Source organism: Dipodomys ordii, unplaced genomic scaffold (assembly GCF_000151885.1).
Source record: "Dipodomys ordii isolate 6190 unplaced genomic scaffold, Dord_2.0 Scaffold100, whole genome shotgun sequence".
NCBI classification, from domain to species: Eukaryota; Metazoa; Chordata; class Mammalia; order Rodentia; family Heteromyidae; genus Dipodomys; species Dipodomys ordii.
In genome coordinates, this window is record NW_012267316.1 from 3,923,564 (window position 1) to 3,950,154 (window position 26,591).

A 26,591-nucleotide genomic window follows, 5' to 3' on the forward strand; every position below is an offset into this window, starting at 1 on the left:
AAGTGGCAGAGTACTAGTCTTGAGTAAATGAAGCTCAGGAATAGTATCCAGGCCCTGAATTCAAACTCCAGGACTGGCATTAAAAAAAAAGTCCCAACCAGATATTAGGAAGCAATGTTATTTTTAATCACAAAAAGATGTGAGATCTTTCTCATCTTTCAGCCTCTCTCTTTCTTGTGGGTTTGAACTCAGGACCTCATTCTCACTAGGCAGGTACTCTACCACTTGAGTCATGTGCTTAATCTTTTATGTTTTCATGATTTGTTTAATAGGGTCTCACTTTTTGTCTGGGATAGCCTGGACCATGATTCTCCTATTTATCTTTCTTATAAATGCTTACCACCACATCCAACTTTTTATTGATTAGGATGAAATCTCATGAACTTTTTTTGCCTGGGCTGATCTCCAACTGAAATCTTCCTGGTCTTAGCTTCCCAAGTAGCTTCAATGACAGGTACATGGCACCTAACTCCTCATTTCTTTAACACAAGTCTAATCTTCCAAAAGTAGCATTTATGATTTTTAAAAATTAGAGCAAGCTGGCTACAGTGATGTGCAGTCCCAGATAACTGGGATGCAAAGGATCACTTAAGTCCAGGAGTTTGGATCTAGCTTAACTAACACAGTGAACAAAACCTTATTTCCTAAAATATTTCATATGATAAATGAAGCCATAAACAGGTTTCACAAGAAAAGAATATGGGCAAACATGTATTTGAGCCAGGAAATCTGTGCTCAGTAATCTTCTAGAACAATCTCCCATAGTTCCCAGAAGAGAAAGGTTCATGCTTTAGTCCTGGACATTTCTTACCTGGCTGGTTTTATTCCCAGTGTTATGCGCATCTTTGGCTAGTTTCTCTGATTGTTCCAGCAGATTCTGAATGTTGGAATACACATGGGCTGCACTGGTTGCATTCAGGGATACATCTCTGACGTTTTCAAGGGCACTATTAAATTCAGCATATTTGGAGAGGAATCAGTAAGAAGTAGAATCAAACTTCTGGATTCACTTATAAAAATGTTTAAGAGTCCACTGTTCTCGATGGCCTCTTAAGTGTCTTTCTCCTTAGAAAAGGAACAAGGAATAATATCCTATGAATTTCTCTCTACATTGAAAATGAATGACTGAGGAGCACGAGCTACACCATCACCAAGATAACACTCAGAACTGGTATTTAATGTGTGCAGCAAAAAGGGACAATTGTTGCTTCCCTTAGACAAATATTGCAACATCTTCCACCTGCCACAATCCACGTTCCCTGATCTTTGTCTCTTTCTAAGGCACCACTGCATGTCTCAGCGGTGGGATACTCTTGCATCACACATGTTGATTTTCAGAAAGCTTTGAAACACATAAAGGTGCTATATCTCATCTCTCAAGTCTTATACTCCAAGTTGTGACATTTCCTGGAGATTTTACACGAGGAACAAATAATATTTCTATCAGAAATGTTATTAAAACTTCATTTGGACAACTGGCAAATCCTTTAGGAGCTGGTAATGGTGCAATTTCACCCAGCTACTTCCATCTGGAAGATGAAATCTGAAAAGCAGCACGTCTTTGCCTGCTGAGTAGCTCTCATTTTCTCTCCAAGGTTACTGAGTCTGGGGATTCCCAGACTAGACAAGGCAGTTATTGTCTTTTATGCTCTCACTGGCAAAATCTAATGATTTATAACAGAAAGATAATACTGCTGCTTAACTTTGCATATCATACCAAATTGCTTTTATTATCCTTATACTCAGTAATAAAGATATTTATCTAGCTATGTAGAGTCAGAATATCTATGTCTCTTTTGAAAAACCATGAAATGATAAACAGTGAGAAGCTGAATACCTAATTCCATTTCCTACCACCTAATCCTATAGAATTGTATGTATTCATAATACAATTTGGCATATGATTGAACTTAGTACATAATTTATTTACACAACAGTCAATCACTTGAGAATGTGTATGTGTGCGTTCATGTATTTGTGTGTGCCAGTTGTGAGGCTTGAACTCAGGGCCTGGGCACTGTCCGTAAGCTTCTTTTGCTCAAGCCTAGTGCTCTACCACTTGAGACCCAGCTCCACTTCCAGCCTTTTTGGTGATTAATTAGAGATAAGGGTCTTGCAGATTTTCCTGCCTGGGCTGGCTTTGAACTATGATCCTCAGCTTTCATCCTCCTGAGTATCTAGGATTACAAGAGTGAACCACTGGCATCTGGTGGAGAATTTTTATTTTTAAATCACAAAGCTCAAGCCACATCCTTGTGTATTTAAGTAGCAAAAGAGACTAAAGAGACTAAAGAACAAAGCATTAATATTTTATTTTATAAAGTGCTTCAGGTCAGTCAACATGCAGAGGAGCTTGGGAACTGCTGGCATGAAGTGGGGCACCATGTTGAAAGGCACTTTTCAATAAGGCCAGGACAGATTTAACAAACCTTCAAGAAGATAAGTGGAGGGGGGACCCAAGATGGCGACGGAACAGTAGGGAATCACCACAGCTCTCTCCAACCAAATAGAGCTTGGTTTCCCTGAGTACCAACAACAGCAAAAAGATGAACACCCAGAGAAATACAGGAAGTGAAGAAAAGAAAAGGATAAAAACTTCAGAACCTACACAAAGATGGAAAAGCACGAAGACCCTTCCCCCATCCCTCGGTGGTGGCACAGCTCTGCACCAAGCCGCCAAAGTGACCCGGCCCCTGGCCGCTGGAGACTTCAGGGCCACAGTGGTCTATAGAACACCTGTGCAGAAGGCTCCCACATACATGGTCAGTGTAAACAGAGACAGAAGCCAGAGACAAGGTCCCATGAAACCCAGACCTGAAGCTCCTACCACCACCCCGCCCGGCCCACAATCATCTCAACAGAACACGGCAACCAGCGACCTTCAGTGCACAGAAACAGTGATCTGCCACAGCACCACTGGACAGTCCCCAACAAGTTGCAGGGTAAGTGAGTACCCCTGCCCTCCCGCCCCGGGAGACCAGCGCTGGTGGTAAACCCCAGCGCTTGACCTGGACCCCTCCCCCTATGCCTGGGATACTGGCTCCACTGAAGCTGGGAATTGTGCAAGTGCCCCAGCAACCGATAGAGCACACCCAGCCTGCCAGACTTGACAAGAGCACTCCTTGGAGGGGGCTTGAACATGGCTGGTCCCTGGCTGAGGTGGGGAACCACGCCTGTGCACCCAGCCTGCAGAGAAGGAATGCAAACTATGTGTCCTGGGCTGGCTAAAGTTGGGAACTATGAGCAGGCTCCAGCAACTGGTGTACATCCAGCAAACAAGGCTTTACCAAGAGAGCCCATGGAAGGGAGTGCGAGCAGCCTAGGATGCTGGTCCTTGGTGAAGTCGGGACTGTCTGTGGGCTCCACAGGATTGACAAAGAAGCCTCCCAATTAAATGATGTCACACTCTACTACAAAGCCATAGTAATCAAAACAGCTTGGTACTCGCACAAGAATAGACCTGAGGACCAATGGAATAGAATTGAAAACCCAGAAATGAGCCCACAGACCTATAGCCACCTAATTTTTGATAAGGGAGCTAAAAAAATAGAATGGAAGGAAGACAGCCTCTTCAGTAAATGGTGCTGGAAAAATTGTTTAAATACCTGTAGAAAACTAGTTAGGTTCTTATATATCACCCTGCACTAGAATCAACTCCAAATGGATCAAAGACAGCCTGAAAACATTACAGGAAGGAATAGGAGAAAACCTAGGTCTCCTTGGCACAGGCCGAAATTTTCTCAATAGCAACCCAGAATCATAACGAATCAAAGAAAGGTTGGACAAATGGGATTGCATGAAGTTGCAGAGCTTCTGCATGGCAAAGGACATAGCTGGCAAGATCAATAGAAAGCCCATGGATTGGGAGAAGATCTTCACATGCCATATAATGGATAAAGGTCTCATATCTAAAATATATTTGGAGCTCAAAAAGTTAAATCCCCCAACAACAAATCCTCAAATAACTTCCCAATAAATAAGTGGGCTAAAGACTTAAAGAGAAATTTCTCTGACAAGGAAATGATGGCCAAAAGACATATGAAGAAATGCTCAACCTCTCTAGCCATAAAAGAAATGTAAATCAAAACAACATTGAGATTCCACCTCACCCCAGTTAGAATGGCTATAATCAAGAATTCTAATAACAACAGATGCTGGAGGGGACGTGGACAGAAGGGAACCCTACTGCATTGTTGGTGAGAGTATAAACTTGTTCAACCACTTTGGAAAGCAGTGTGGAGGTTCCTCAAAAGACTCCACATAGAGCTCCCCTATGACCCAGCAATCCCACTTTTGGGTATTTACCCAAATGATCACAAACAAGGCCATACTAAGGCTACCAGCACAACTGTGTTTAACGCAGATGCTCCTCAGTAGAGGAATGGATCAAGAAAAAATGTGGGATATATATAATGGAATTCTATGCCTCCATCAAAGAATGACATTGCCCCATTTGTTAGGAAATGGAAAGACCTGGAAAAAACTTATATTAAGTGAAGTAAGCCAGGCCCAAAGAAACATAGGTCCTATGGTTTCCCTTATTTGCAATAACTAGTATATGTCTGGAACAAGCAGAAAAGAACAAAAGCTATGTACATATGGCCAGATAAGATGATGTGAAGTGAAATGAACCCCAAGATAGGGACACAAAGTGGTTTTTTATTTTCTTGCTATTGTTCCTGAAGTATTTATAATTTACCATGTGATTTTTTTGTTTCTTTGTATGTTCCTCCCCCACGGTATAACCCCTGTTTTCACTGTATTTGATGTCAGTGCCCTGCATCTTGTATATACACTTCTCTAGCTTGGGGAGGGGAAGGGAAAAAACAAAATGCTTAAACAGGGATACAGGTTGACCCATTGTAACAATGAGATGTACAGGACACTATGTTGAAAAATGAACTTTACAATTTAGGTGGGGAGGGTGGGAGGGAAGGGAGGATAGGGAAAAAACAAAGGAGGAGGTAACAATGCTTGATAGGAAATGTACTCATGACCTTGCTCATGAAACTGTAACCCCTCTGCACAGTATTTTTACAATAGAGAAGTATTAAAAATGAAAAAAATAAATTTCTTAAAAAGAAAAAACAAAAAGACAAAAAAATGATGCCATAGTTCAATTGGACTTAATTGACATCTACAGATTTTCCACCCAACAACCCAATACACATTCTTATCAGCAGCCCATGGAACTTTCTCCAAAATAGATCATATCATATTTCACACAAAGAACTTAAGCAAATACAAGAGGATCGACACAATTCCTTGTATTCTATCCGACTTTAGTGGAATCAAGTTAGTTCTCAATAATAAAGCATACCATAGAAATAATTCAAATACAGGGAAATTGAATAGCACACTTCTGAGCAACTCCTCGGTCACAGAAGAAATTAAAGAAGAAATTAAAAAGTCCATACAATTCAATGAAAATGAATATACATCACAAAGAAACCTGTGGGACATGGCAAAAGCAGTCCTGAGGGGCAAATTTTATTGCTGTCATTGCACACATCAAGAAAATACATACAGACCAAGTAAATGATCTTATGATGCAACTAAAACTGCTAGAAAAGCAAGAAAAAAATTGAACCCAAAGTTACTAGATGGAGCGAGATAACAAAATGAGATAACAAAATAAGAGCTGAAATTAACAAGATAGAAACTAAGAAAACTATAAATAAAAGTAATATAACAAAAACTTGTTTTTTTAAAAATCAACAATAAAATTGAAGGACATCTGGCAAGATTAACTAAAAAAAGAAGAGGGGAGACCCAAATCAATATGATCAGGGATGCCACAGGAAAAATTACAAGAAACATCCAAGACACCCAAACAACTATAAAGAACTATTTCCAGAATCTATACTCACTAAGGAAGGAAAAACTAGCAGAAATGGATGAATTTTTAGAGAAATACAAATTGCCCAAATTGAACCAAGAAGAAATAAGTCAATTAAATAAGCCAATAACTGGGGCTGGGAAGGTGGCTCAGTGGTAGAGTGCTTGCCTTGCATGCTTGAAGCCTTGGGTTCGATCCTCAGCACCACATAAGCAGAAAAGTCCAGAAGTGGTTCTATGGCTCAAGTGGTAGAGTGCTAGCCTTGAGCTGAAGAGCTGAAGGATAGCACCCAGGCCAAGTTCAGGCCCCATGACCGATAAAAAATAAGTAAATAAAAAATAAGCCAATAAATTACAATGAGATAGAGGAAGCAAGCAGAAGTCTTCCAACAAGGAAAAGTCCAAGATCAGATAAATTCACTACGGAATTCTAAAAAACCTTTAAAGAGGAACTAATACCCACACTCCTCAAGCTCTTCCGAGAAAAAGAAACACAGGGAATAATCCCAAACTCATTCTATGAAACCAATATCACACTCATCCCCAAACCAGGCAAGAGCCAACAAAAGAAGAGAACTACAGGCCAATCTCTTTGATGAACACAGAAGCAAAGCTCCTCAATAAAATTTTAGCCAACAGAATCCAGAAACATATAAAAAAATCAAACATTATGATCAAGCAGGCTTCATTTCAGAGATGCAGGGATGGTTTTACATATGTAAATCAATAAATATAATCTATCACATCAATAGATCCAAGGTCAAGAACCACATGATTATCTACATTGATGTGGAAAAGGTTTTTGATAAAATACAACATTCATTCATGTTAAACGCTCTGGAGAAAATAGAAATAGAAGGAACATTCCTTAAAACAATAAAAGCTATATACGACAGACCAATAGCCAATATTATAGTAAATGGGGACAAACTACAACCAATTCTCCTGAAATCAGATACAAGGCAAGGATATCTACTCTCTTCACTCCTCTTCAATATAGTTCTGGAATCCTTAGCCAGAGCAATAAGGCAAGAAAGGGACACTAAAGGGATCTGCATATGGAAGAAAGAAATTAAACTATCCCTATTTGCAGATGACATGATATTATACCTTAACAATCCCACTCCCAAACTCCTAGAGCTTATAAACTATTTTGGCAATGTAGCATGATACAAAATTAGCCCACAAAAATCAGTTCCCTTTCCATACATCAACAATGTACAAGCAGAACGGGAAATCAAGGAAACAACTCCATTCACAATAATCTTAAATAAATATCTAGGAATTAACCTAACCAAAGATGTAAAGGAACTATTTAATGAAAACTATAAAAGCCTAAAGAAAGAAATCATAGAAGACACCAGGAAATGTAAAGACCTTCCATGTTCTTGGATAGGCAGAATTAATATAGTGAAAATGGCCATACTGCAAAAAATGATATACAATTCAATGCAATTCCTATTAAAAAATCTCAATGACATTCTTTACTGGAATAGAGAAAATAATCCAAAAATTCATATGGAACAACAAAAGACCTAGAATAGCCAAAGCATTTCTAAGCAAAAGAAACAATGCAGGAGGGATCATGATACCAGATTTCAAGCTCTACTATAGAGTCATAATAACAAAGACAGCTTGGTATTGGCACAAACACAGACCCAAAGACCAATGGAATAGATTAGAAGATCCAGACATAAAATCACACACCTACAGTCAGCTGGTATTTGACAAAGAAGCCAAAGACATACAGTGGAAGAAACATAGCCTCTTCAACTATTGGTACTGGTAAAACTGGGCAGCCACAGCAAAAAACTAAAAGTGGACCCCAGCCAGTAACCAACATACTGTCTTGCGTGTATTATTGTTGCAATGGATCATTCTGTGTCCTTCTCAGCATTTTGTTATTCCCTTTCCCCTCTGCAAATTAGACAAATGTATATGTAAGAGGTAGGGTACCAAAATCAAGTACAGTGACAACAGGGAATATATAAAATGTATTTATGACTTTAACTAAGTACTACTATCCTACAATACTGTGAAATTTATGTACTCAATCTCAATAAAATATTATTTAAAAAAATGAAAATAAGTGGAAAAAATTGGATTACAATGGTAAGCCTTCAGATAGTAGGAAATAATTAAGGGAACTTAATTATTTAATTAATTAACTTAATTAACTAGAAACTTTAGAGGTAGAGTATGGGCTGCTACCTCCTCCACTCAAATCTTCATCTCCCAAAAGGCATGATTTATAGAGAAATTATATCCTTTGTACATCCCATACAGAACCTAACAAAGCACTGCGCATCGGATAGATGTTTAGCTGCCTGGTAGCTTGGTATGTACCATGCTACTGTTTTTCATTCCTCTTCAGTTCCATCACGAAAGGAAAACTATTTAAGTACACCCAGGAGAAATCTGACTTGCCATGCAAATCAAATAGAAGTCCTCATTTTATACAGAAAAATAAAAGTTATTCAACACTATAATCAAACTAGTCATCCTTATTGTGACCAATGGACCACCATCCCCTGTATTCCTGAAAGCTTATGGCCTTACCTGTCCAGAGCACCTGCTAGACTTTGGAGCTCAGTGGCATGATATTCAGCTCTGTGCACAAGGTCAATTGCTTTCCTTTTTGACATCTGCATGACCAGATTGTCTACATGGTGCCTGATTTTGGCAGTCCACAGGAGGACCTCGTTCCAGTGCTGCTCCAGCTCCTATATGGAGGAATCAATTATGTAAACACATGCATATCTATTTAATAATGTACATGCATGTGCACAGGTGAGGTACATGATAATTTGTGGGAAACAAAGTTGTAACTTACAGCTAGAAGATTTTTTGTAGTATCTGCCTGTGTAGTGGCTGCATCCACCAGCCCTCTTCCTTCGACAACCAATTCTGAGGTCACATTTTGCTCTTCTTGAACACGCAGCTTTTCGTTCTGCAACAAAAAAAATCACCTTTTACTGGTATTTCATAAAAGCAAATCAGTGGCCAGGCACCAGTGGTTTACACCAGTCAGCTTAGCTACTTAGGGAGCTTAGATGTGGAGGATTGAGATGTGAAATCAGACCAGGTATAAAAGTCTAGGGGACTCCATCTCCAAAATAACCTAGCAAAAAGCCAAACTGGAAACATAGCTCAAATGGCAAGGTGTCAGCCAAGCAAGGTAAGTGTGAGGATGGGGCTCTGAGTTCAAATAAAAAATAAAATAAAATTTTAAAAAGCTGAGCACTAATGGGTTGTGCCTATAATCCTAACTCTTCAGGAGGCTGAGATCTGAGGGTCATGGTTTAAAGCCAGCCCCAACAGAAAAAAACCTAAGAAACTCTTATCTCCAATTAACTATCAAAAAGCCTTTAGTGGGCTATAGCTCAAGTGGCAGAGTGCCAGCCTTGAGTGAAAAAGCCAAGCCAGACTTTGAGGTCCTGAATTCAAAGTCCCAGTAATGGCATTACACACACACACACACACACACACACACACACACACACACACACACACACGAGGTCCTGAATTCAAAGTCCCAGTAATGGCATTACACACACACACACACACACACACACACACACACACACCTGAGTTTTAGGTCCTAAAGCCACATGCTAAAACTCACTTTCTAGGAGGCTAACAATGATACTGTCCACATGGCGTATGTGGCTACCATTTCTACTGAGCAGGAGACAGCTGGTCAGACTCACACTGAATTTTCCCAGGTTGGCCTTGACGATGTGCAGCAGGCGGTTGCTCTCCTGGGTCTTGGTCTCTGCTTCCCTCAGAAGCTCATCCACAGCCTGCAGTTCACTGCTGTGCTTCGAAAGGAGGCGGCTGGCTGTTTGCATTAACACTTCCAACTGTTTCTGTGGCTTCTGGAAATTTTTCTGAATTTGTGACAGTAAGTCTTCAGCAGCCCTGATAAATATAAATGGTTCAAGTAATAAGTAAATGAGCCACAAAACTTATGTTCTGAAATGTTTTCTGAGTGGTTTATTGGAGATAAGAGTCTCACGGACTTTCCTGCCTGGGCTGGCTTTGAACCGCAATCCTCAGATCTCAGCCTCCTGAGTAGCTAGGATTACAGACGTGAGCTACTGGCACCTGGCACTTATTTTTTAATATATTTTTTATTGTAAATATACAAGGGGTTACAGTTACATAAGCAAGGTAATGAGTCCATTTCCTATCGAGCATTGTTACCTCCTCCTTTGTTTTTCCCCTACCATCCTTTTCTTCCCTACCTCCCTGTCACAGAATCAAAAGATAACACCTCATTGAATCTGAACTGAGACAGTCAGAGCTACATTCTATATTAATGATAGTAACTGATCTTTCACTGTAATTTGTCAGGAAATTGAAACAAAACAACTGTTCTCTGATTCTCTGTAAATTTATCAATTCTGGTTTGTGATAGGGCTTTCTGCAGCCAGTTAGGAAGTGAGTCATATAAAATCTTGTAAGTTCTAACTGTTTAAAGGATATAATTAATGCCAAGAATAAATACAAGCTTTAGGAAGTCAAAATATCTTTTCCTTATTCTCTTATAAGTATGTCATCGAAATGCCTATTTGACAAGAGATCAACATTAAGCTTATAGTTTCACAGAATAAAATTCCACCTTGCAAATACTTTCAGTGAATATTAATTTTCTGGTGATTCCATTCCAGATGAACTTTAAAGAAGTCCATTGAAATGCTTCATAAAATACCCTCTTCTCCCTCTGCATGTGTTTGAAACTTACTTGAGTTCATGGGTAACATTTTCAAGCAACTGAGTGAAACTCCTTTTCCGAATCCCTTCCAGCAAAGATGAAATATTCTGTTGCAGATTTTGAAGAATAGAACTGGGTGGCTGGAAATCTCCATCCATAGTCTGGTTTAAAGTTGCTGCCTTTTCAAGGATTTCTATAAAGAAAATATACAATCATGTATTAACTCTCTCCTCGTGGTTGACATTACTTAATGAAAGAACAGAGAATACTCTTGGGTAAAGACTGCTCTGTTCAGCTAGGCTGGGTTGCAATTTTAGGCCAGGATAGGCCAAGCCAGAGCATGTCATGCTTGCCAGTGAACATTGAACAGCTCTTAACTGAACATTGCTGAACTGTGGATTGCTGGTTTATTTAATACCTCCTTTTTGTATTATTTATGAAGGAAAACTCAGTCTTCATCTCAGCATTTTCTTATCATAGACAAGACATAGAGGTTTCTCAATGAACAGATAAACCACCAACACTTGATACTAGCAAACTTGCTCCACCTTGTTTGATTGGTGTTCTACTACTTAAACTATGCCTCTAGCCCAGCTTCTTGCTGATTTTTGGAAATAGAGGCTTGCAAACTTTTCTGCTTGGGCTAACTTCAGACTTCCATCCTATGGAACTCAGCCAATTGAATAGTTAGTATAGTAGGCCAGAGCACCTGGTGCTCAGTGATACTAATCTTTTTTTTTAGTAAAGACTTTTTGTTCTAATAGCTTCTTGCTTTTTGCCTTAAAAGGTCTGTCATTGACTTCTATATGCTTAATTAATTTTTAAGTTATCCTTAATTACTTGTATTTCAATTCAATGTATCTGTTTATGAATATAATGCATCTTGATCAATATTACCCCTTCCATCATTCTCTCCCATCTCTTCTAACACCAGCTATCCCCTCAAGTTCAATTTTCACATAAATACATTGGATATTATACTATAATCACCCACCTTTCTCACCATTCATTTTCCCTCCCTCTCCTTGGCCACTCCTACTTTCACATAACACATGTTTCAGCTTCCTGTTACTCATTTTGTTCTAGACTTATAAAGCCCTAACACTAATCCAAAAAGAATGAGTCTATAGCCAGAAAACTAAGAATAGCAGACTAAAAGCCAGATGAAATTCAACTGTAAAGTAAACAAATTATTATAATAGGTGGATAAGTTCTGGAACCAAACCAAACCCCCAATCTGTCAGCTCCTACTCTGAGCAAAAGAACTGAGAGACATCTTATCAACCATCCTGAAATGGGACTACAGAATTAAAATGTGAGACACTGTAAAAAAATAAGAAAGGAATTGTGTTTGGTTCAAGAGAAGACTCTCAGTGAAAACTATGCCTACATATTTTCCATCCTCAAACAAAATAGTATTCTAGTCCCGTGGCTCCAGAAGTCCTGTGTAACAAGACATAGACATTCCCGTGTAACAAGACATAGACATTTGTCCACACATTTAATAAAGTGTTTGAGACTTTTCCTACCAAACAAGTAAGGAATCCTTAGATGAGACCCCAGTAAACTACCTTTGCTGTTTCTCAGCAGCAGCTCAATGGATGTGGCCAAATCTTGACTCTCATTGAGGATTCTCTCTGTTGCCATGTTCACCTGCTCGCTGCTTGTCAACACTCTAGTGAGCTGACAGAAATGAAAGGTCTTGGGTTAGTGTGCCTTTAAGTAAAACACAATTGCAGTATCCCAATCTTTGCCTCTTTTAAGTAACAAAATAATTCCCAAGTATATAGTAAAGCTGCACACTATCATGTAAACCAATTTAGCACCTCTAGATTGGACATCCATCAAGTGGTTCATGCAATAATGTACTAATCACTTAGTATAGTCTCCCTTAGGTAGGTCAGGCTGGTCTTGAACACACACACACACACACACACACACACACACACACACACACACACACACAGAGGCACGCAGAATTACTGTCCTTAGGGCCATAATGAACAAAACAATTTAATTAAGCACAAGAATAATGAATGCAGACAAGAGACTCAGCAGAAATGGTATTGATGAGGCACAGGAGTTCACTGAGCAGTCCTGGGGAAAGTACAGTAGTGTAACACTGACCAGTCATACAGTCATTTATTATCATTATCAGTTTTTATGTCATGGACATAATTGTAGGCTGTACTTTCATATGCTGCGGACATGAAGATATGCTTATTTGCCATTCCAAGTCCTACAATTAGCTTTGGCCCAGCCTGGGGCCTCATGTCACTGGGACAGTGCATGCTTAAGTCTAGCCATGTGCCTAGTGAGCTGCAGGTCATTATTGGCTCTCAGTGGAGGGCCTTGTGCCACAATAGAACAGCCAATAGAACACAATAGAACAGACTTAGGAGAAGGAAGAAATAGCAGCGATCTTTAACTCCACACACTTGCTTTGGGTTAGAGAAGACTAGGGAAATAAGATAGCCAAGCATCTGCCCAATTTTCCTTCCCCACTAGAGGTGCCAACAGAAACTGAGTCAGGATCCTTTTCCTGCTAAACCACAGAACCAGGCAAGACTGGAACCATTTGATGATAACGTGCTCAGAGTAAAGTGCCTGAGAAGTGAAGGCTATGCTGACCTAATCAGGGCCTTCCAGACAGCCCCTACGTAACTACTCCAAGGGGTTGTGTTGAGCCTCATCTGGCACTGGGTCCTCCTGCAGAGAACTTACCTCCTTTTGTAGGTTGTCTATCTCTTCTACAACACCATCAAGCTGGATTTCTGTCTGATTCTTTTGAGTGTATTTTTTAAATAAGGACTCCTAAGAAGAGCAAAAAGAATATTGTAATGCTTTGAAGTACTTACCCAAGAAATCACTTAGTTCTTTTTCACTGTTGTTCATAGAAATACTACTTTCCTGGAAACCCTCATTTTAAAATAAAATGGCTCATACTTACCTATAATTAGGTTTTGATTATTGGTATATAATTTTGTATTGCCACCTTTAACATCATATTTCCCATTCAGATATAAATTTAAAATGTGTTGTGTTAAGCAGAATTGGAGACTGCTACATAAAGATGATGAATGGAATTGCATTAAACTAAAAAGTTCCTACATAGCAAAGGATATAGCCAACAAGCTAAAAAGACAGCCTAAAGAAGGAGGCCTACATCAGACTATGTCTTACTAACCAGAATATACAGCAGAGAGCTTGAAGAAATTAAACCCTTCAAGAAATAACAAGTCAATTAATAAACAGGTTAATGAGCTAAAGAGAGACTTCTCAGAAGTAAAAATGGCCAATAGACACATAAAAAAGCTCAACATCTCCAGCCATTAAGGAAATACAAATCAGAACAACTTTGATATTCCACCTCATTCCAGTTAGAATGGCCATTACCAAGAAAACAAACAATAACAGATGCTGGTGAGGATGTGGCCAGAAGGGAACACTACTACTACACTGTTGGTGGGAATGTAAACTTGTTTAACCACTCTGGAAAGCAGTATGGAGGTTCCTCAAAAAACTAAACACAGAACTACCCTATTGAACCAGCAATTCTACTCCTTGGTATTTATCCAAAAGACTACAAACCAGGATATAGTACAGCCACCAGCACAACCATGTTCATTACAGCACGATTCACAGTAGCCAAGGTATGGAGTCAGTGTCTCAGTGAATGACTAGATCAAGAAAATGCAATATATATACACAATGGAATTTTATTCATCTATTAGAAAGAATGACATTGTACCATTTGTAAAGAAATGGAAAGACTTGGACAAATGATGTTAAGTGTAGTAAGTCAGTCCTAAATCAGACAAAGGATGCATGCTTTATCTCATATGTGGAGGCTAGAATTATCTTATAAACTTGTAAGTAGATATATTAGGTGGTATGCAAGTGTAGACAAATGAATTAACTGAAATACAGTAGATTCAAGGGAAAACTCAGTGTAATTCCTTAGAAAGGCAAAGTCAAAATTCCACAAAATAAACACCAGGAAACAGGGACTTGAAAGGGATGGGGTGAGGCTAAGCAGAGAAGGGTAGATGAATGAAGAGAAGGGAGGAGAATGCAGTTAAGAGTATATCCTACAAAACTAAGAAGAGTTAGGGAAGGGGTGCTTTGGGAGATATGGGTGAGGATACTGAATGGGGGAACATTGATCCAGATGCATTGTATTCATAAACTGCTTTATTAAATGGCAACTCCTTTGTACAACCATTTAAAGATAATAAAAACTGCAAAAAATACTTCTTTTTTCTCCATTTTCTGTGCTTCTACTAGGGCTTGAACTCAGGGCTTTGCACTCTCATTCGGCTTTTTTGCTCAAGGCTGGCACTTTTCTACTACTTTACTACTATAATACATCTTTCTAGCTTTTGCTGGTTCATTGGAGATAAGAGTCTTATGGACTTTTCTGCCTTGGCTAGCTCTGAACTGCAATCCTCAGATTTCAGCCTCCTAAGTAAGATAACAGGTACTAGCCACCAGCACCTAGTAGGATGTTTTCTTACTCCAGAGGCTAGAACAAGGACCACGGAATACAGCATATGAGATGATCTCTGCCGAGTAACTCCTAACCATTAGACCTGTCATTCAGGAACTCAAGGCAGGTGTGAGATGACCAGTGTCTCTGTCTCTGACGAGGCAATGCTGGCAACTTTTTAGGAAATATGGTGGACATGAGGATCCTACATGACTGGAAATAGACAGAGTGATTCCTACCATCTACCATCCCACTGACACCCACACGTTTCTATCTGTCTTTGCATTCCCAGTACCTACCTGGAAATACCGAGTCTTGTTTTCCAGGTCTGATAAAATTCCATATGGAGCAGGGAAAATGCCAGTGAGGTTCACAGAGAGAATGGCATCACCAACATTATCCAAGTCATTCAGCAGCACACCTATACACTCATCATCACAAGCTAGAGAAGAAAAAGAAAGGAGTTAAAGCTCATGCAAAGCTGTTTGTCCTGTGTCCCATGACTTGCATGAACCAGCTATGCTTAGAATCTAGGTGGGCAAAGAACATGCCACATCTCCAAGGACCACAGCTGATCTCATTCTCACCCCAGCTGGGAGGGATCAAATGGCAGGCAGTGCTGAGCCACTAAAGTGATGAGACAGAGCCTCAGGTCTCAAATGATATCCTTAGGGTTACATAGAAAGAAGCCACTGAGCCTCAAGTGGTACATGGTCCATCACACTCCACAACCTGTTTGGTCTAGCTGCTTATCTTTAGCTAGGGCCAAGTTCAAGGGCACACAGAACACCTTGCCAATGCCAGCTTCCTGTCATACAGTTAGCAGGTACTCTCTCAGGGAGCACAACTGAAGGACAGTGGAAAAGACAATGGCGTGCCTTTGTTTATATCACAAAAATGAAGGCTCCAAAGCTCCCCAATCTGCAATGTTCACATTCCTTCCTAAGCTTCCCACAAGTCCCTAGAAAAACTTCTCAAGATGACTATGTCTTATACATTCTGGTAACCTATATCAGGACTCAGAATAACAAGAAAAAAGAACTGAGCTCCAGTGAAATTTGAGCAACATCAAAGACTACCTAACAGTAGAGTTTCCTCTAGTACACTGATGGATCCTGGGTTTCACTCCAGGAAAAAGTGATGAAGATAAACTGTGAAGTCACAATTACTGTGCTGCTTTGCATGCCAGGGAAACAAACGTTTAGTATACCAGGACCACCTGCTTCAGTGTGCAAAAGCACAGAATTCAGCAGCTACAAGAGCAATCTACACTCAGTAAAAATAATAGAAATAGGCCAGGAACCAGTCACTCACATTTGTAATCCTAGCTATTTAGGAGATTGTGGCTCAAAGCCTGCCCAGGCAGGAAAGTCTGTGAGACTCCAATTAGCCAGCAAAATGCTAGGAGGGAAGGTATGGCTCAAGTGATAGAGTGTTAGCCTTAAGAAAAAAGCTAAACAAGAGCATGGGGACCTGAATCCAAGCCCTGTCTCAGCACAAATAGATAAATCATGACAAAGACAGGCAGATAGAGAGGAAATAATGAATAAAATATAAAATAAAAAGTACAATAAAACCTGTGTGGTATACTGCTGACCCAATAGCACCACAATCACTGTCTCCTCACTGAGGCAGATAATTGAGAGGGACACCTAGTTTTAAACATGCAGAGGAGGAACACCCACAAACACAGTGGCTCTCCACCAGCATGTGCCTCGGCTGGCATTCCTCACATCGGAGCCCAGCGGCCCCTGGTTTGCAGACACACTGGCCGGATGTACGGTCACAGTCACTGTGAATGGAGCCGTGTGGGTTGCAGTCACACTTCTGACAGCTGCCGCCCGGCACTTGAGGGTTGCCATGGTAGCCTGTGGAGCACCTAGAGAAAGGAAGAGATTACTGCAGTCAAAGGTAGTCAGGAAAGACACATACCTGATCCTGGCAATCATTTCTACCTAATGAAATGCAAAGCATGCTTCCACCTTGGGAGATCTAGGTTTGGAATAGTACTTAGGCCTCACATCCATTAAGAACACACAAATTGATCATGGCTTCCAAATCACTATGCTAAGTGTCTTCCAAAGGGGCAGGCATCTCTAGAATCAACAGCGTACCTTTCACAGAATTGTCCTTCGTGGCCTGGGACACAGGCATCACAACGGAAGCCACCAGCACCCTCCGGCACACAGGTGGGACTGAAACTGGAAGAAAATATTTTTTTTCATGAATTTTCAGGTATGGAGCTTAAAAGCCTCCTGATAATTCTTATTCATCACTTTGGGGGAATGCCATACTCTCCAAAAGTTAAGCAGCTACATTGATAATTGGACAGATTTTATAGAGTTAGACTTGATGGGCCAAAAGGACAATAATGATGCACGAAATGTTAGGTCTGCACATATCATGTGTCCAGAGACACTGAAGAGGTAGACTAGAAGAAGAACAACAGGGTCCCTCTAGGCCCCCCCCCCTTTTTTATATTTTTTAATTGTAAAAATTCTGTACAGAGGGGTTACAGCTACATGAGTACATTTCCTACCAAGCATTGTTGCCTCCTCCTTTGTTTTTCCCCTATCATCCTTTCCTTCCCACCTCCCCAACTATTCCCTCCCCGTATCCCCCATCCCTCTAGGTTTGATTACTCAGAAGCTCATCTGCTTTATGAACTCATGTTTTCTGCTCATTCCTCGTTTTTCAAACCCTTCCACATTTTAAATTACCCAGGCGCCATCTAGAGGCTACCTTGCATACCTGTAAATAATTCAAAACCAGAGTCAACTGAATTCAACAAAGCCTGCTAGAATCAAGTGGAGATCCTCCTGGGCTAGGAGGATTCCAGATGCCCCCTCCCTCAGTGTGCTCCCTCCTCCTCCCCCCAACTTCCAACTGATTTTAGTCCCTCAGTGTGAGGAAAAAGACTTCAATGGAAACACAAAATACTCTGGAAAAAGTAAAGTATGTGTTTTGGGTCCTCTCAGATGCAGAGTACACATAGAATGTTGGCACCCACCCTCACAATCTCCTTTGAGTTTAGTAATAAGGATGGGGAAATAATGAAACTTTTTTGTGATGGAAAAATTAAAATGCAGTATTCAAACTACAGAAATGTGCAGAGCAGAAAGGTGAACTATCCATTACAATATTTCTTTGTGGCTTACATATGCCCATGTTCCATGGATATGGTAATATAAGGGGTAAGAATTCATTCCACAGTGGCACCATACCATACCTTCACTTACATACTTCCTTTGGGCATGATGCTAGTTATTTTCTTTAAGGTAGGGAGTATTAAGGTTTGAACTCAAGGCTTTGTACTTGCTCAGCTTGCTTGCTGAGTTAGCACTCTATGACACGAATCATGCGTCCAGCATGGACTTTTGCTTGTTAATTGGAAATCCCATGGATGTTTCTGCCCAGGCTGGCTTTGAAGCCAGTGTGCCAGGTTGCACTTGTACAGACTCACCTGGCAGGGGGGTGGTGAGGACAGGCACATGGAGAGCAGTCCTGTGGGGAGCCTGTTACTGTCCCATAGTAGCCAGGGGCACACACATCACAGTGGTCACCAGCTGTGTTAGCACGGCAGTTCTGGAGCCAAGAAGAAAGTAAACACAGGGCAAGGGTTAGACATCATACTTACATGGTAACAGCTAAACACGACCAGGTTGCATATTAGCTAATCCATCCTTGCTTGCTTCCTTTCTTCCTTTCCTCCTTCCTTCCTCTCTTCCTCCCTTCCTTTTTCTTAAGGAAGAAGGAGCATTTTTCTTCATTTTTTTTAATCCTTGAAAGCTTTCCATCTTTGGGGTCTTCATTCATTGTAAGACTATATTCATGTAACACATTCTATAAATTATTCAGGAAAACAGCCTGGAGAACCCTTAAAAAAAACTAGTCCTTTCAGAACTTTAAAATCAGGATAAAAAATATCCAATGACCCACAGATGATTCCAAAGCTGGTTGAGGCTCAGTCAATACATGGAGGAATTTGATGCATCAGAAATAAACCAGTAGAGGATTTAGAAAACAGGTGATAAGAAAAAATTCATGGCTTTAGCACACCACCAAGTGACTCATGTAGTAAATACTATTAGACTTGTTATCTTCCTATTAAAGCAGAGTACATTGTTTTTAAGCTAAAAGCATGAGCAATCCTGTCTTCTGATTCTAATTTCAAATCTGCTTTTGCTCAATCCATCATTATTTGTTCAGCTACTGTGCATAGCCTTAAGATCTACTGCTGCTGAGATGGAAAGGCATCTAAGCCAATGGAAAGGCGTCTATAGCCAAAGCCCCCAGTAAGCTCTCAGATAGACTCTCCCTTACAGCCCTGGCAGTGAGAGATTATATTGAAAGAAAACTTTTTAATGTTCAAAAAATTATTTGGTTGGGTGCCGATGGCTCACATCTGTAATCCTAGCTACTCAGGAGTCTGAGATGTGAGGATGAAGGTTCAAAGCCAACCAGGACAGAAAAGTCTGTGAGACCTTATCTCCAATTAACCATAAAAAAGCTTGAAGTGAAGCTGTGGCGCAAGTGGTAGAGCCAACTGTATCATCATTAAGCTTATTTTACTTTGCATGGCTATAATAACGGATATCCTATGTATATTAGAGGACAGCAAAAGCAATGACGAGTTTTTCACTGTGGAAATAATGTGGTCCCCTTTCCCCCCTAACTCCACCTGTGCACTGCTATCATTTACGGGTTTTTTTTCTCCCAGAAGAAACTGCATTTAAAATTCACATATAAGGCATCCTGATTGGAAGAGGAAGTTAGTTGTGTGTGGCTGACCAATCTTAATTTAGTAATATATTAAAAAGGAGCAAATGCAGAGCAAGATACAAATAATGTATTGTGTTATTCCACTTGAATGTGTGTGTGTGTGTGTGTTTGTGTGTGTATGTGTGTGTGGTCAGTACTAGGCTTAAATTCAGAGCCTTGAGCTCTTGCTTGGCTTTTTACTCAAGGCTGGTGCTATACCACTTGAGACACAGCTCCACTTCTAGCTTTGTGCTAGTTAACTGGAGGTAAGATCTTGCCTTACAGATTTCCCTGCCTGGTCTAGCTTCAAACCCTGATCCTCATCTCAACCTTGTGAGTAGCTAGGATTACAGGCATGAGCCACTGGTGCCTGGCTGAATGTATATTTTTCAAAATGCAAGGGGAGAGTACTACTTTCCACAGAGAAACCCATTTCCATAAGCATTTATTTATTTTAGACCTCTAGGTGAGCCTTCAAATTCCATGACTACAACTTTCTCATCTACTCTGGCCTTAGCCACCAGACCTGCAAATAAAAATAAGAACTTTAACCTAATCTCCAGCTGATGCCCTTGGTAAACAAACTCATAAATGAAGTAAAACTTGTAAAATAATTTCCACTGGCTATGTGAGACCACTTAGCTACACTTTCCTCCAGGAGCCATATTTTGTATTTGGGTACATTTAGCCTCTTGCTAAATGAAGGAACTGTGTATTCCATTTAGTAATGACTACACAGCGGGCATTTGTCACTCAGGGTCTACAGGCCAAACCCACAGGATAAGCGTACCAGACACTTCCCAGTTTCTGGGTCACAGGAGTCACTGTGGTTGTTGCAGCTGCAGGGCACACAGGGAGCAAGCAGAGGGGGAGGTCCTCTGCCACCATCTTCTGGAAGCTTCCCTCTGTGGTACCCAGGGGCACAGTCCTGAAGGCATGAGAAAGGACAAAAAAGTGACCAATCTGCTTATAAACTGAGTAAAGAATTCAGATACATTTGACCACGACTGATGTTTCAATGGCCAATGAGCATGTAGAAAGTTCAACATCACTATCATGAAAGAAATACAGGTCAAACACAAATGCAAATCATGAAAGATACCATCTCTCACCCAGTAGGCTGTCAAGAGAAAAAGACAAGTAGATGGACACATAGAGAGGATCATTAGTATATATACACATAAGCACATGGACTGAAGTATGGGTTTTGCCGGGGAGAACAGCAATGGTGTAACTCCTTGGACAACTAACTTATGGCTTAACAAAATGAAGCATGTTTTTATTGGGCAGGTGTGAGGACAAAGGAAAGGAGAACAGAATAGTGGAGAGAGGAAAGATAGGTAAATACATTCATGGTCCTCAATGTACATGTGTGAAAATGGAGCCAGGTAACTTGAAGGAATGGGTGGGGGGGTTGGGAGAGAAGGGAGAATGGTGGAGGAATGACACTGATCAAGATGCATTGTACTCAGAAACTGACATGTTGAAATGAAACCCTTTAGTACAACTACTGAGAGATAATATAAAACTAAAGATAAATAATATTTTTAAATAAAACAATAAAAAAAGAAAAATGACAAATGATGGTGAGGATCTGAGGGTATGGAGAAACTAGAAGAGTATGGAAGTTCCTCTAAACTTGAAAATTGAATTATATGATCCAGTAATTTTTATATCTTGGATGCTCAAAAGAATTGAATGCAAAAACTTGAAGAATATTTGTATTCTCCTTTTCACAGCAATCTATAGCCAAAAGCAGAAGCAACCCAAGTACCCACAGAAGGATAAATAAACAAATTAATGAAATTAATCCATATAATAAAATATTATTCAGCCTTAAAAAGGAAGTTCATGCTGGGTGCCAGTGGGTCATGCTTATAATCTTAGCTACTGAGGAGGCTGAAATCTGAGGATCATGGTTCAAAGTTTACCCAGGCAGGAAACGATTCAAAGTTTACTCAGGCAGGAAAGTCCATAAGACTCTTATCTCCAATAAATTACCAACAAACCTAGAAGTGGAGCTTTGGCCCAAGTGATAGAGTGCTAGCCTTGAGCAAAAGAAGCTCAGAGACAGAGCCCAGGCCCTGAGTCCAAAGCCACAAGACCAACACAAATATACATGCTACCATACAACATGGATGAACCTTGAGGGTATTAAGTTAAGTAAAAAAGCCAGTCACAAAATTCCAAATGCTGGCTGGACATCAGTGGCTCACACCTGTAATCCTAGCTACTCAGGAGGCTGAGCCCTAAGGATTTAAAATAAATATATCTATGATAAATGTTGTACGGTGTATTATATATAATAATACATAACATATAATGCATTATAGATAAGTATACATATCACATTATGTTATATATAATACACATAACTTTAGAAAAAATTTGCTCACAAAGAAATTTTAAAAATGACAACTAAGATACACATAGGCTCTGTTCCTCACTTGGAGTTGCTATAAATAAGCAGATTCCATCTTGAAACCAGAAATCAGAGTTTAACTGAAGTCTCCTTACCTGGCATGAGAATCCAGTGGTGCCTGGAGGACAGATGCAGCTCTCTAATCGAGAGGCTGACTCCCCCCTGGGATGTAGATCCCCAGCCTTTCTGCCAACCTCCATTGAAATATTTGAGATTCTGTGCACAGAAGGCATGAAAAAGCCAGAACAGAAATGTTAATGTTTGAAAAACTTCTACAAACATTGCAAGTGACACAAACATCTGCATATAGATTAAACTAGAGAATTCCTACCACTCTAGGGTAGGGCCCACTCAGGACTGCAAACACAACTCACTGCAGTGTGAGCATGGCATACCTCAGTGACTGTACTCAGCTAGCAAGTTAGGACTAGGAATGACGTTGCAGGAGACACAGATGAAAGGCCTCTAGAAGGACTGGCTTGCATAAGTCCTAATGCCTAAGTATTCAAAGTCCTAATAATAAACTGGGTACTGGTGGCTCGTGCCACCAGGCTAAGATCCAGGATCATGATTCAAAGCCAGCCAAGGCAGGAAAGTCCATGAGACTTACCCCCAATTAACCACAGAAAAAGCAGGAAGCAGAGGTGTGGCTCAAGTGGTAGAGCATCAGCCTTGAGCAAAAAGGCTCAGGGACAGCATCCAGGCCCTGAATTCAAGGTCTAGTATCACACACACACACATTAAAATGAGTAACTAGATGATGCCTGTGTTCTTTATTTATCATTATAACGTATAGACCTTGCAGCTTTTAAGAGCAGAAATGAGCAACTTTCTTTTTCTTTTTCTTTTGTCGGTTATGGGGCTTAAACTATGAGCCTGGGTGCTGTCCCTGAGCTGTTCAGCTCAAAGAGAACACTCTACTATTTGAGCCACAGCGCCACTTCTGGTTTTCTGAGTGGTTTATTGGAGATAAGAGTCTCACGGACTTTCCTGCCTGGGCTGGCTTTGAACCATGATCCTCAGATCTCAGCCTCCTGAGTAGCTAGGATTACAGGCATGAGCCACCAGCACCCGGCTGCAATTTTTTTTAATATTGTCTCCATCTAAAATTCACCATAATAGACTTACATTTTATTTAGACAAATGAGTGGGCAGTCAGTAACTTGTAATTTACACATTCCACCCATAGTTTGGATTCGTTATCATAGTTATCATAATTATCATAGTTTGGACTTAGAAAGCCCTCGTACATTAAGTCTCCTAAGCCTGGTCCCCCTGGGGAGATTACAGCAACTCTAGGAGGTAGGGTTTCCTTTCCCTTGGGCATTTTGTCACAGCAATGAAAAGCTGGCCAGCACAGATATTACTAGTTAGCAAAACCTGGATAAGGAACAGATCCCTATTCCTACATGTATTCATGAAAATATAAATAACAGGAATGAAGTGAGTCGAATCCTTTTAGGTCTATGTCAAATAAGGAAAAGATTCAAAGTTCTAGACACTTCCAAATACCTGCTTTGCTGCAGTCCATGCCCGTAGGATGCCTTGATGAGGATGTACTCAATATTGCTGAGAACAGACATGAAGTCTGAGCGGGTGACAGGCTTTTCAGAAACAGAGTTAAAATATTTCCAAAAATTCTGTGGATGAGAAATATACTCAGTGAAATGCTGCATGAATATGACCTTATAGTGAAGGCAGTTCTGTCATAAATGTTTTCAGAAATCACCTCTGACAAAGATCTGCATTTATGATAAATAGATATACAGAACCCAAGACAGTGCCAGTCAACATTCAACCATCAGCTGCTGCACAAGAGACATTTCCCAAGTTCTTACAAGTCCAGAGACTTCTGTGCCACACATGTGTGCAGGTTGATGCGAAAGCAGCATGGTGAAGCACTTAGCATGAAATTCCTACCAAATGCACATCTACTCCCCCTTGTCCTCAGGGAGCACATTCTAAAACCCCCACTGTATGCTTGGAATCTCCTATGGAGCAAACCTCTACATGCTATGCTTTTCCTATACATAAATACTCACAAGACAGTTTATAAACCAGGCACAGTGAGAGATTAAAAACAGTATGCAATAATGAAGTAGGACAATTACAAACAATACTGTAATTAGCTGAGTTCTGGTGACTTGCCTCTCTCATTCTAGCTACTTGGAAGGACACTGAGATACTAAAGATCAAGGTTTGAACCCAACCCAGGCAGAAAAGTCCCCAAGACTGTCTCCAATCAGCCAGCAAAAATCTGGGCTGGAGGCATGGCTCAGCTAGAACATCAGCCCTAGTGAGAAAGCCAAGCAAGCATAAGGCCCTGAGTCCAACCTTACTACTAGGCCACAAACAGACAAGTTAATGTAATAAATTACTAGCATACTTCTCTTGTTCTTTGGAGCCATTATTAAGTAAAATAAGAGTAACTCCACTGACAGCTTATCTGAAAACCCTACCCTGGTACTAAATGTCCAACAGGCAGGCAGCATATGCATTCTGGACATGCTGGACAAAGCAATGTAAAATCCCAGGTAGGGCTGAGAACAATGACATGATATTTCATCAGGCTGCTCAGAATGATGTACAATTATTTTCTATTGAATATGTCTGAGCTTCAATTGACAGTGGATAGCTGAAACTAAACCTCAATTAAGGGAGTGGGGGTGGGGGAGGGCTTCTATAGACCTTTCTTGATGATCAGAAACCTGAACAGTATTTAGAAACCTTTCTAAAACCCACTGGAAGATGCATCCCAGGGTGGTTTTGTTCCTTCTATATTCAGCAACTGTGGACTTTTGTGTCAAGGATGGCCACGCTCCCTTTTTTAAGGAGCATATGTGGAAAGATAGCATGGTCACCTCGTGCATGGCCACCACTCGGTCTTGCCGCACTCCATTCTCTGGGGCTGGCTCGTCCATGTAGATGACGTGCTTCCGGGCCCGGCCTCCTTTGATGAGAACTTGAGGCTCATAATTGGAGGTGCCCGTACCAGTCGAAGAGTAGAAGGCCACACTGTACCGCAATTTGCCTCCATAGGCCAGGAGCTAACAAGTAATAAACTCTTGTTTATTTCTCTGGGACAGCCTTGGTTTAAAAGCAAGCCTGCCACTATAAGAAAATAATGTTAAAAATACATCACCCACAGTAGTACTCACTGGACACTATGTTGAAAATTAACTATACAATTTGAGTGTGGGATAGGAGGGGAAAATTGGGAGAGTGAGGGAGGAGATGACATTGTCTAAAAAGAAATGTACCCTTTAACTGACTGATGTAACTGTAACCTTTCTGTATATCACCTTTATAATAACAATAAAATAAAAAAATACACCAACCAATACTTAGTAGGCAGAGATAGGAGGATTTTCAGATTAAGGCTAGTCTGACAAAAAAAGTCATTGAGACTATCTGTTAACAAGCCAGTATAGTATAGTATAGTAGTTTATACCTGTATAGTATAGTATACTAGTTTATATATGTAATCCCAGCTACATGGAAGACATAGGAGAATCATGGTCTAAAGACATACCCAGGCAAAAGTATGAGACCCTACTTGAAAAACAAACTAAAGCACAAGAACTGGGGACATGGCTCAAGTGGTTGAACATCTGCCTAGCAACTCTGAGCCAGGCCCTATGGTCAATCTTCAGTATTAAGCAGGAGAAGGGATGGGTGTGGAGGGAAAAGTATATCTAATGGGTGAAATGTCCGGTCTGGAATTTGCTTCCTTCTGATTCTTAGTTATGATTTATTCTGTTAACCCAAGCTATACTTCTTCCTGACGATATCAATAGAGGTGAGCTCCAAAATAAATGAGTGGATTAACTTCTATTTTAGAACTCCTTTTAATTAAAAATAATATGTATAGCTGTCAGAGGCTCATGCCTGAAGACTGAGATCTGAGAATCACAGTTTGAAACCAGCCTGGGAAGGAAAGTTTGAGGCTCTTATCTCCAACTAAATACCAAAAAGTCATAAGTTGAGCTGTGGCCCAAGTGGTAACTAACCTTGAGCCAAAAGACTCAGGGATAGCATTCAGGTTCTGAGTTCAAGCTCCAGTCTCTCTCTCTCTCTCTCTCTCTCTCTCACACACACACACACACACACACATACACACACACACACACACAATTATGTATGAAGCCTAGCATTGGTAGTGGTTCATGCTATAATCCTAGCTACTCAAGAGGCTGAGATATGAGAATTGAGGTTCAAAGCCAGCCCAGGCAGGAAAGTCCATGTGATTCTTAACTCTACTTAACCAGCAAAAAGCCAAAAGTGGAACTGTAGCTCAAGAGCACCAGCCTTGAGTGAAAAGTTAAAATAGATAGTATCCAGGCTCTGAGTTCAATCCCCAGTAC

At 40.4% G+C, this 26,591-nt stretch overlaps 1 protein-coding gene across 1 annotated transcript in view; it reads right to left on the minus strand.

Annotated features, from left to right (window-relative positions):
- Lama1 (laminin, alpha 1) overlaps positions 1-26,591 on the minus strand; it is a 132,882-nt gene that overhangs the window by 30,521 nt on the left and 75,770 nt on the right. The window contains exons 26-40 of the mRNA XM_013027136.1: positions 25,089-25,274; positions 23,740-23,867; positions 22,323-22,443; positions 20,596-20,733; positions 18,508-18,629; positions 17,159-17,245; positions 16,730-16,923; positions 15,344-15,486; positions 13,280-13,369; positions 12,127-12,238; positions 10,586-10,748; positions 9,549-9,759; positions 8,672-8,788; positions 8,398-8,561; positions 812-947 (exon numbers count right to left, since the gene is read on the minus strand). Of these exons, the coding sequence (XP_012882590.1) occupies positions 812-947; positions 8,398-8,561; positions 8,672-8,788; positions 9,549-9,759; positions 10,586-10,748; positions 12,127-12,238; positions 13,280-13,369; positions 15,344-15,486; positions 16,730-16,923; positions 17,159-17,245; positions 18,508-18,629; positions 20,596-20,733; positions 22,323-22,443; positions 23,740-23,867; positions 25,089-25,274 (2,112 nt within the window). The remainder of the gene's footprint in view (positions 1-811; positions 948-8,397; positions 8,562-8,671; positions 8,789-9,548; positions 9,760-10,585; positions 10,749-12,126; positions 12,239-13,279; positions 13,370-15,343; positions 15,487-16,729; positions 16,924-17,158; positions 17,246-18,507; positions 18,630-20,595; positions 20,734-22,322; positions 22,444-23,739; positions 23,868-25,088; positions 25,275-26,591) is intronic.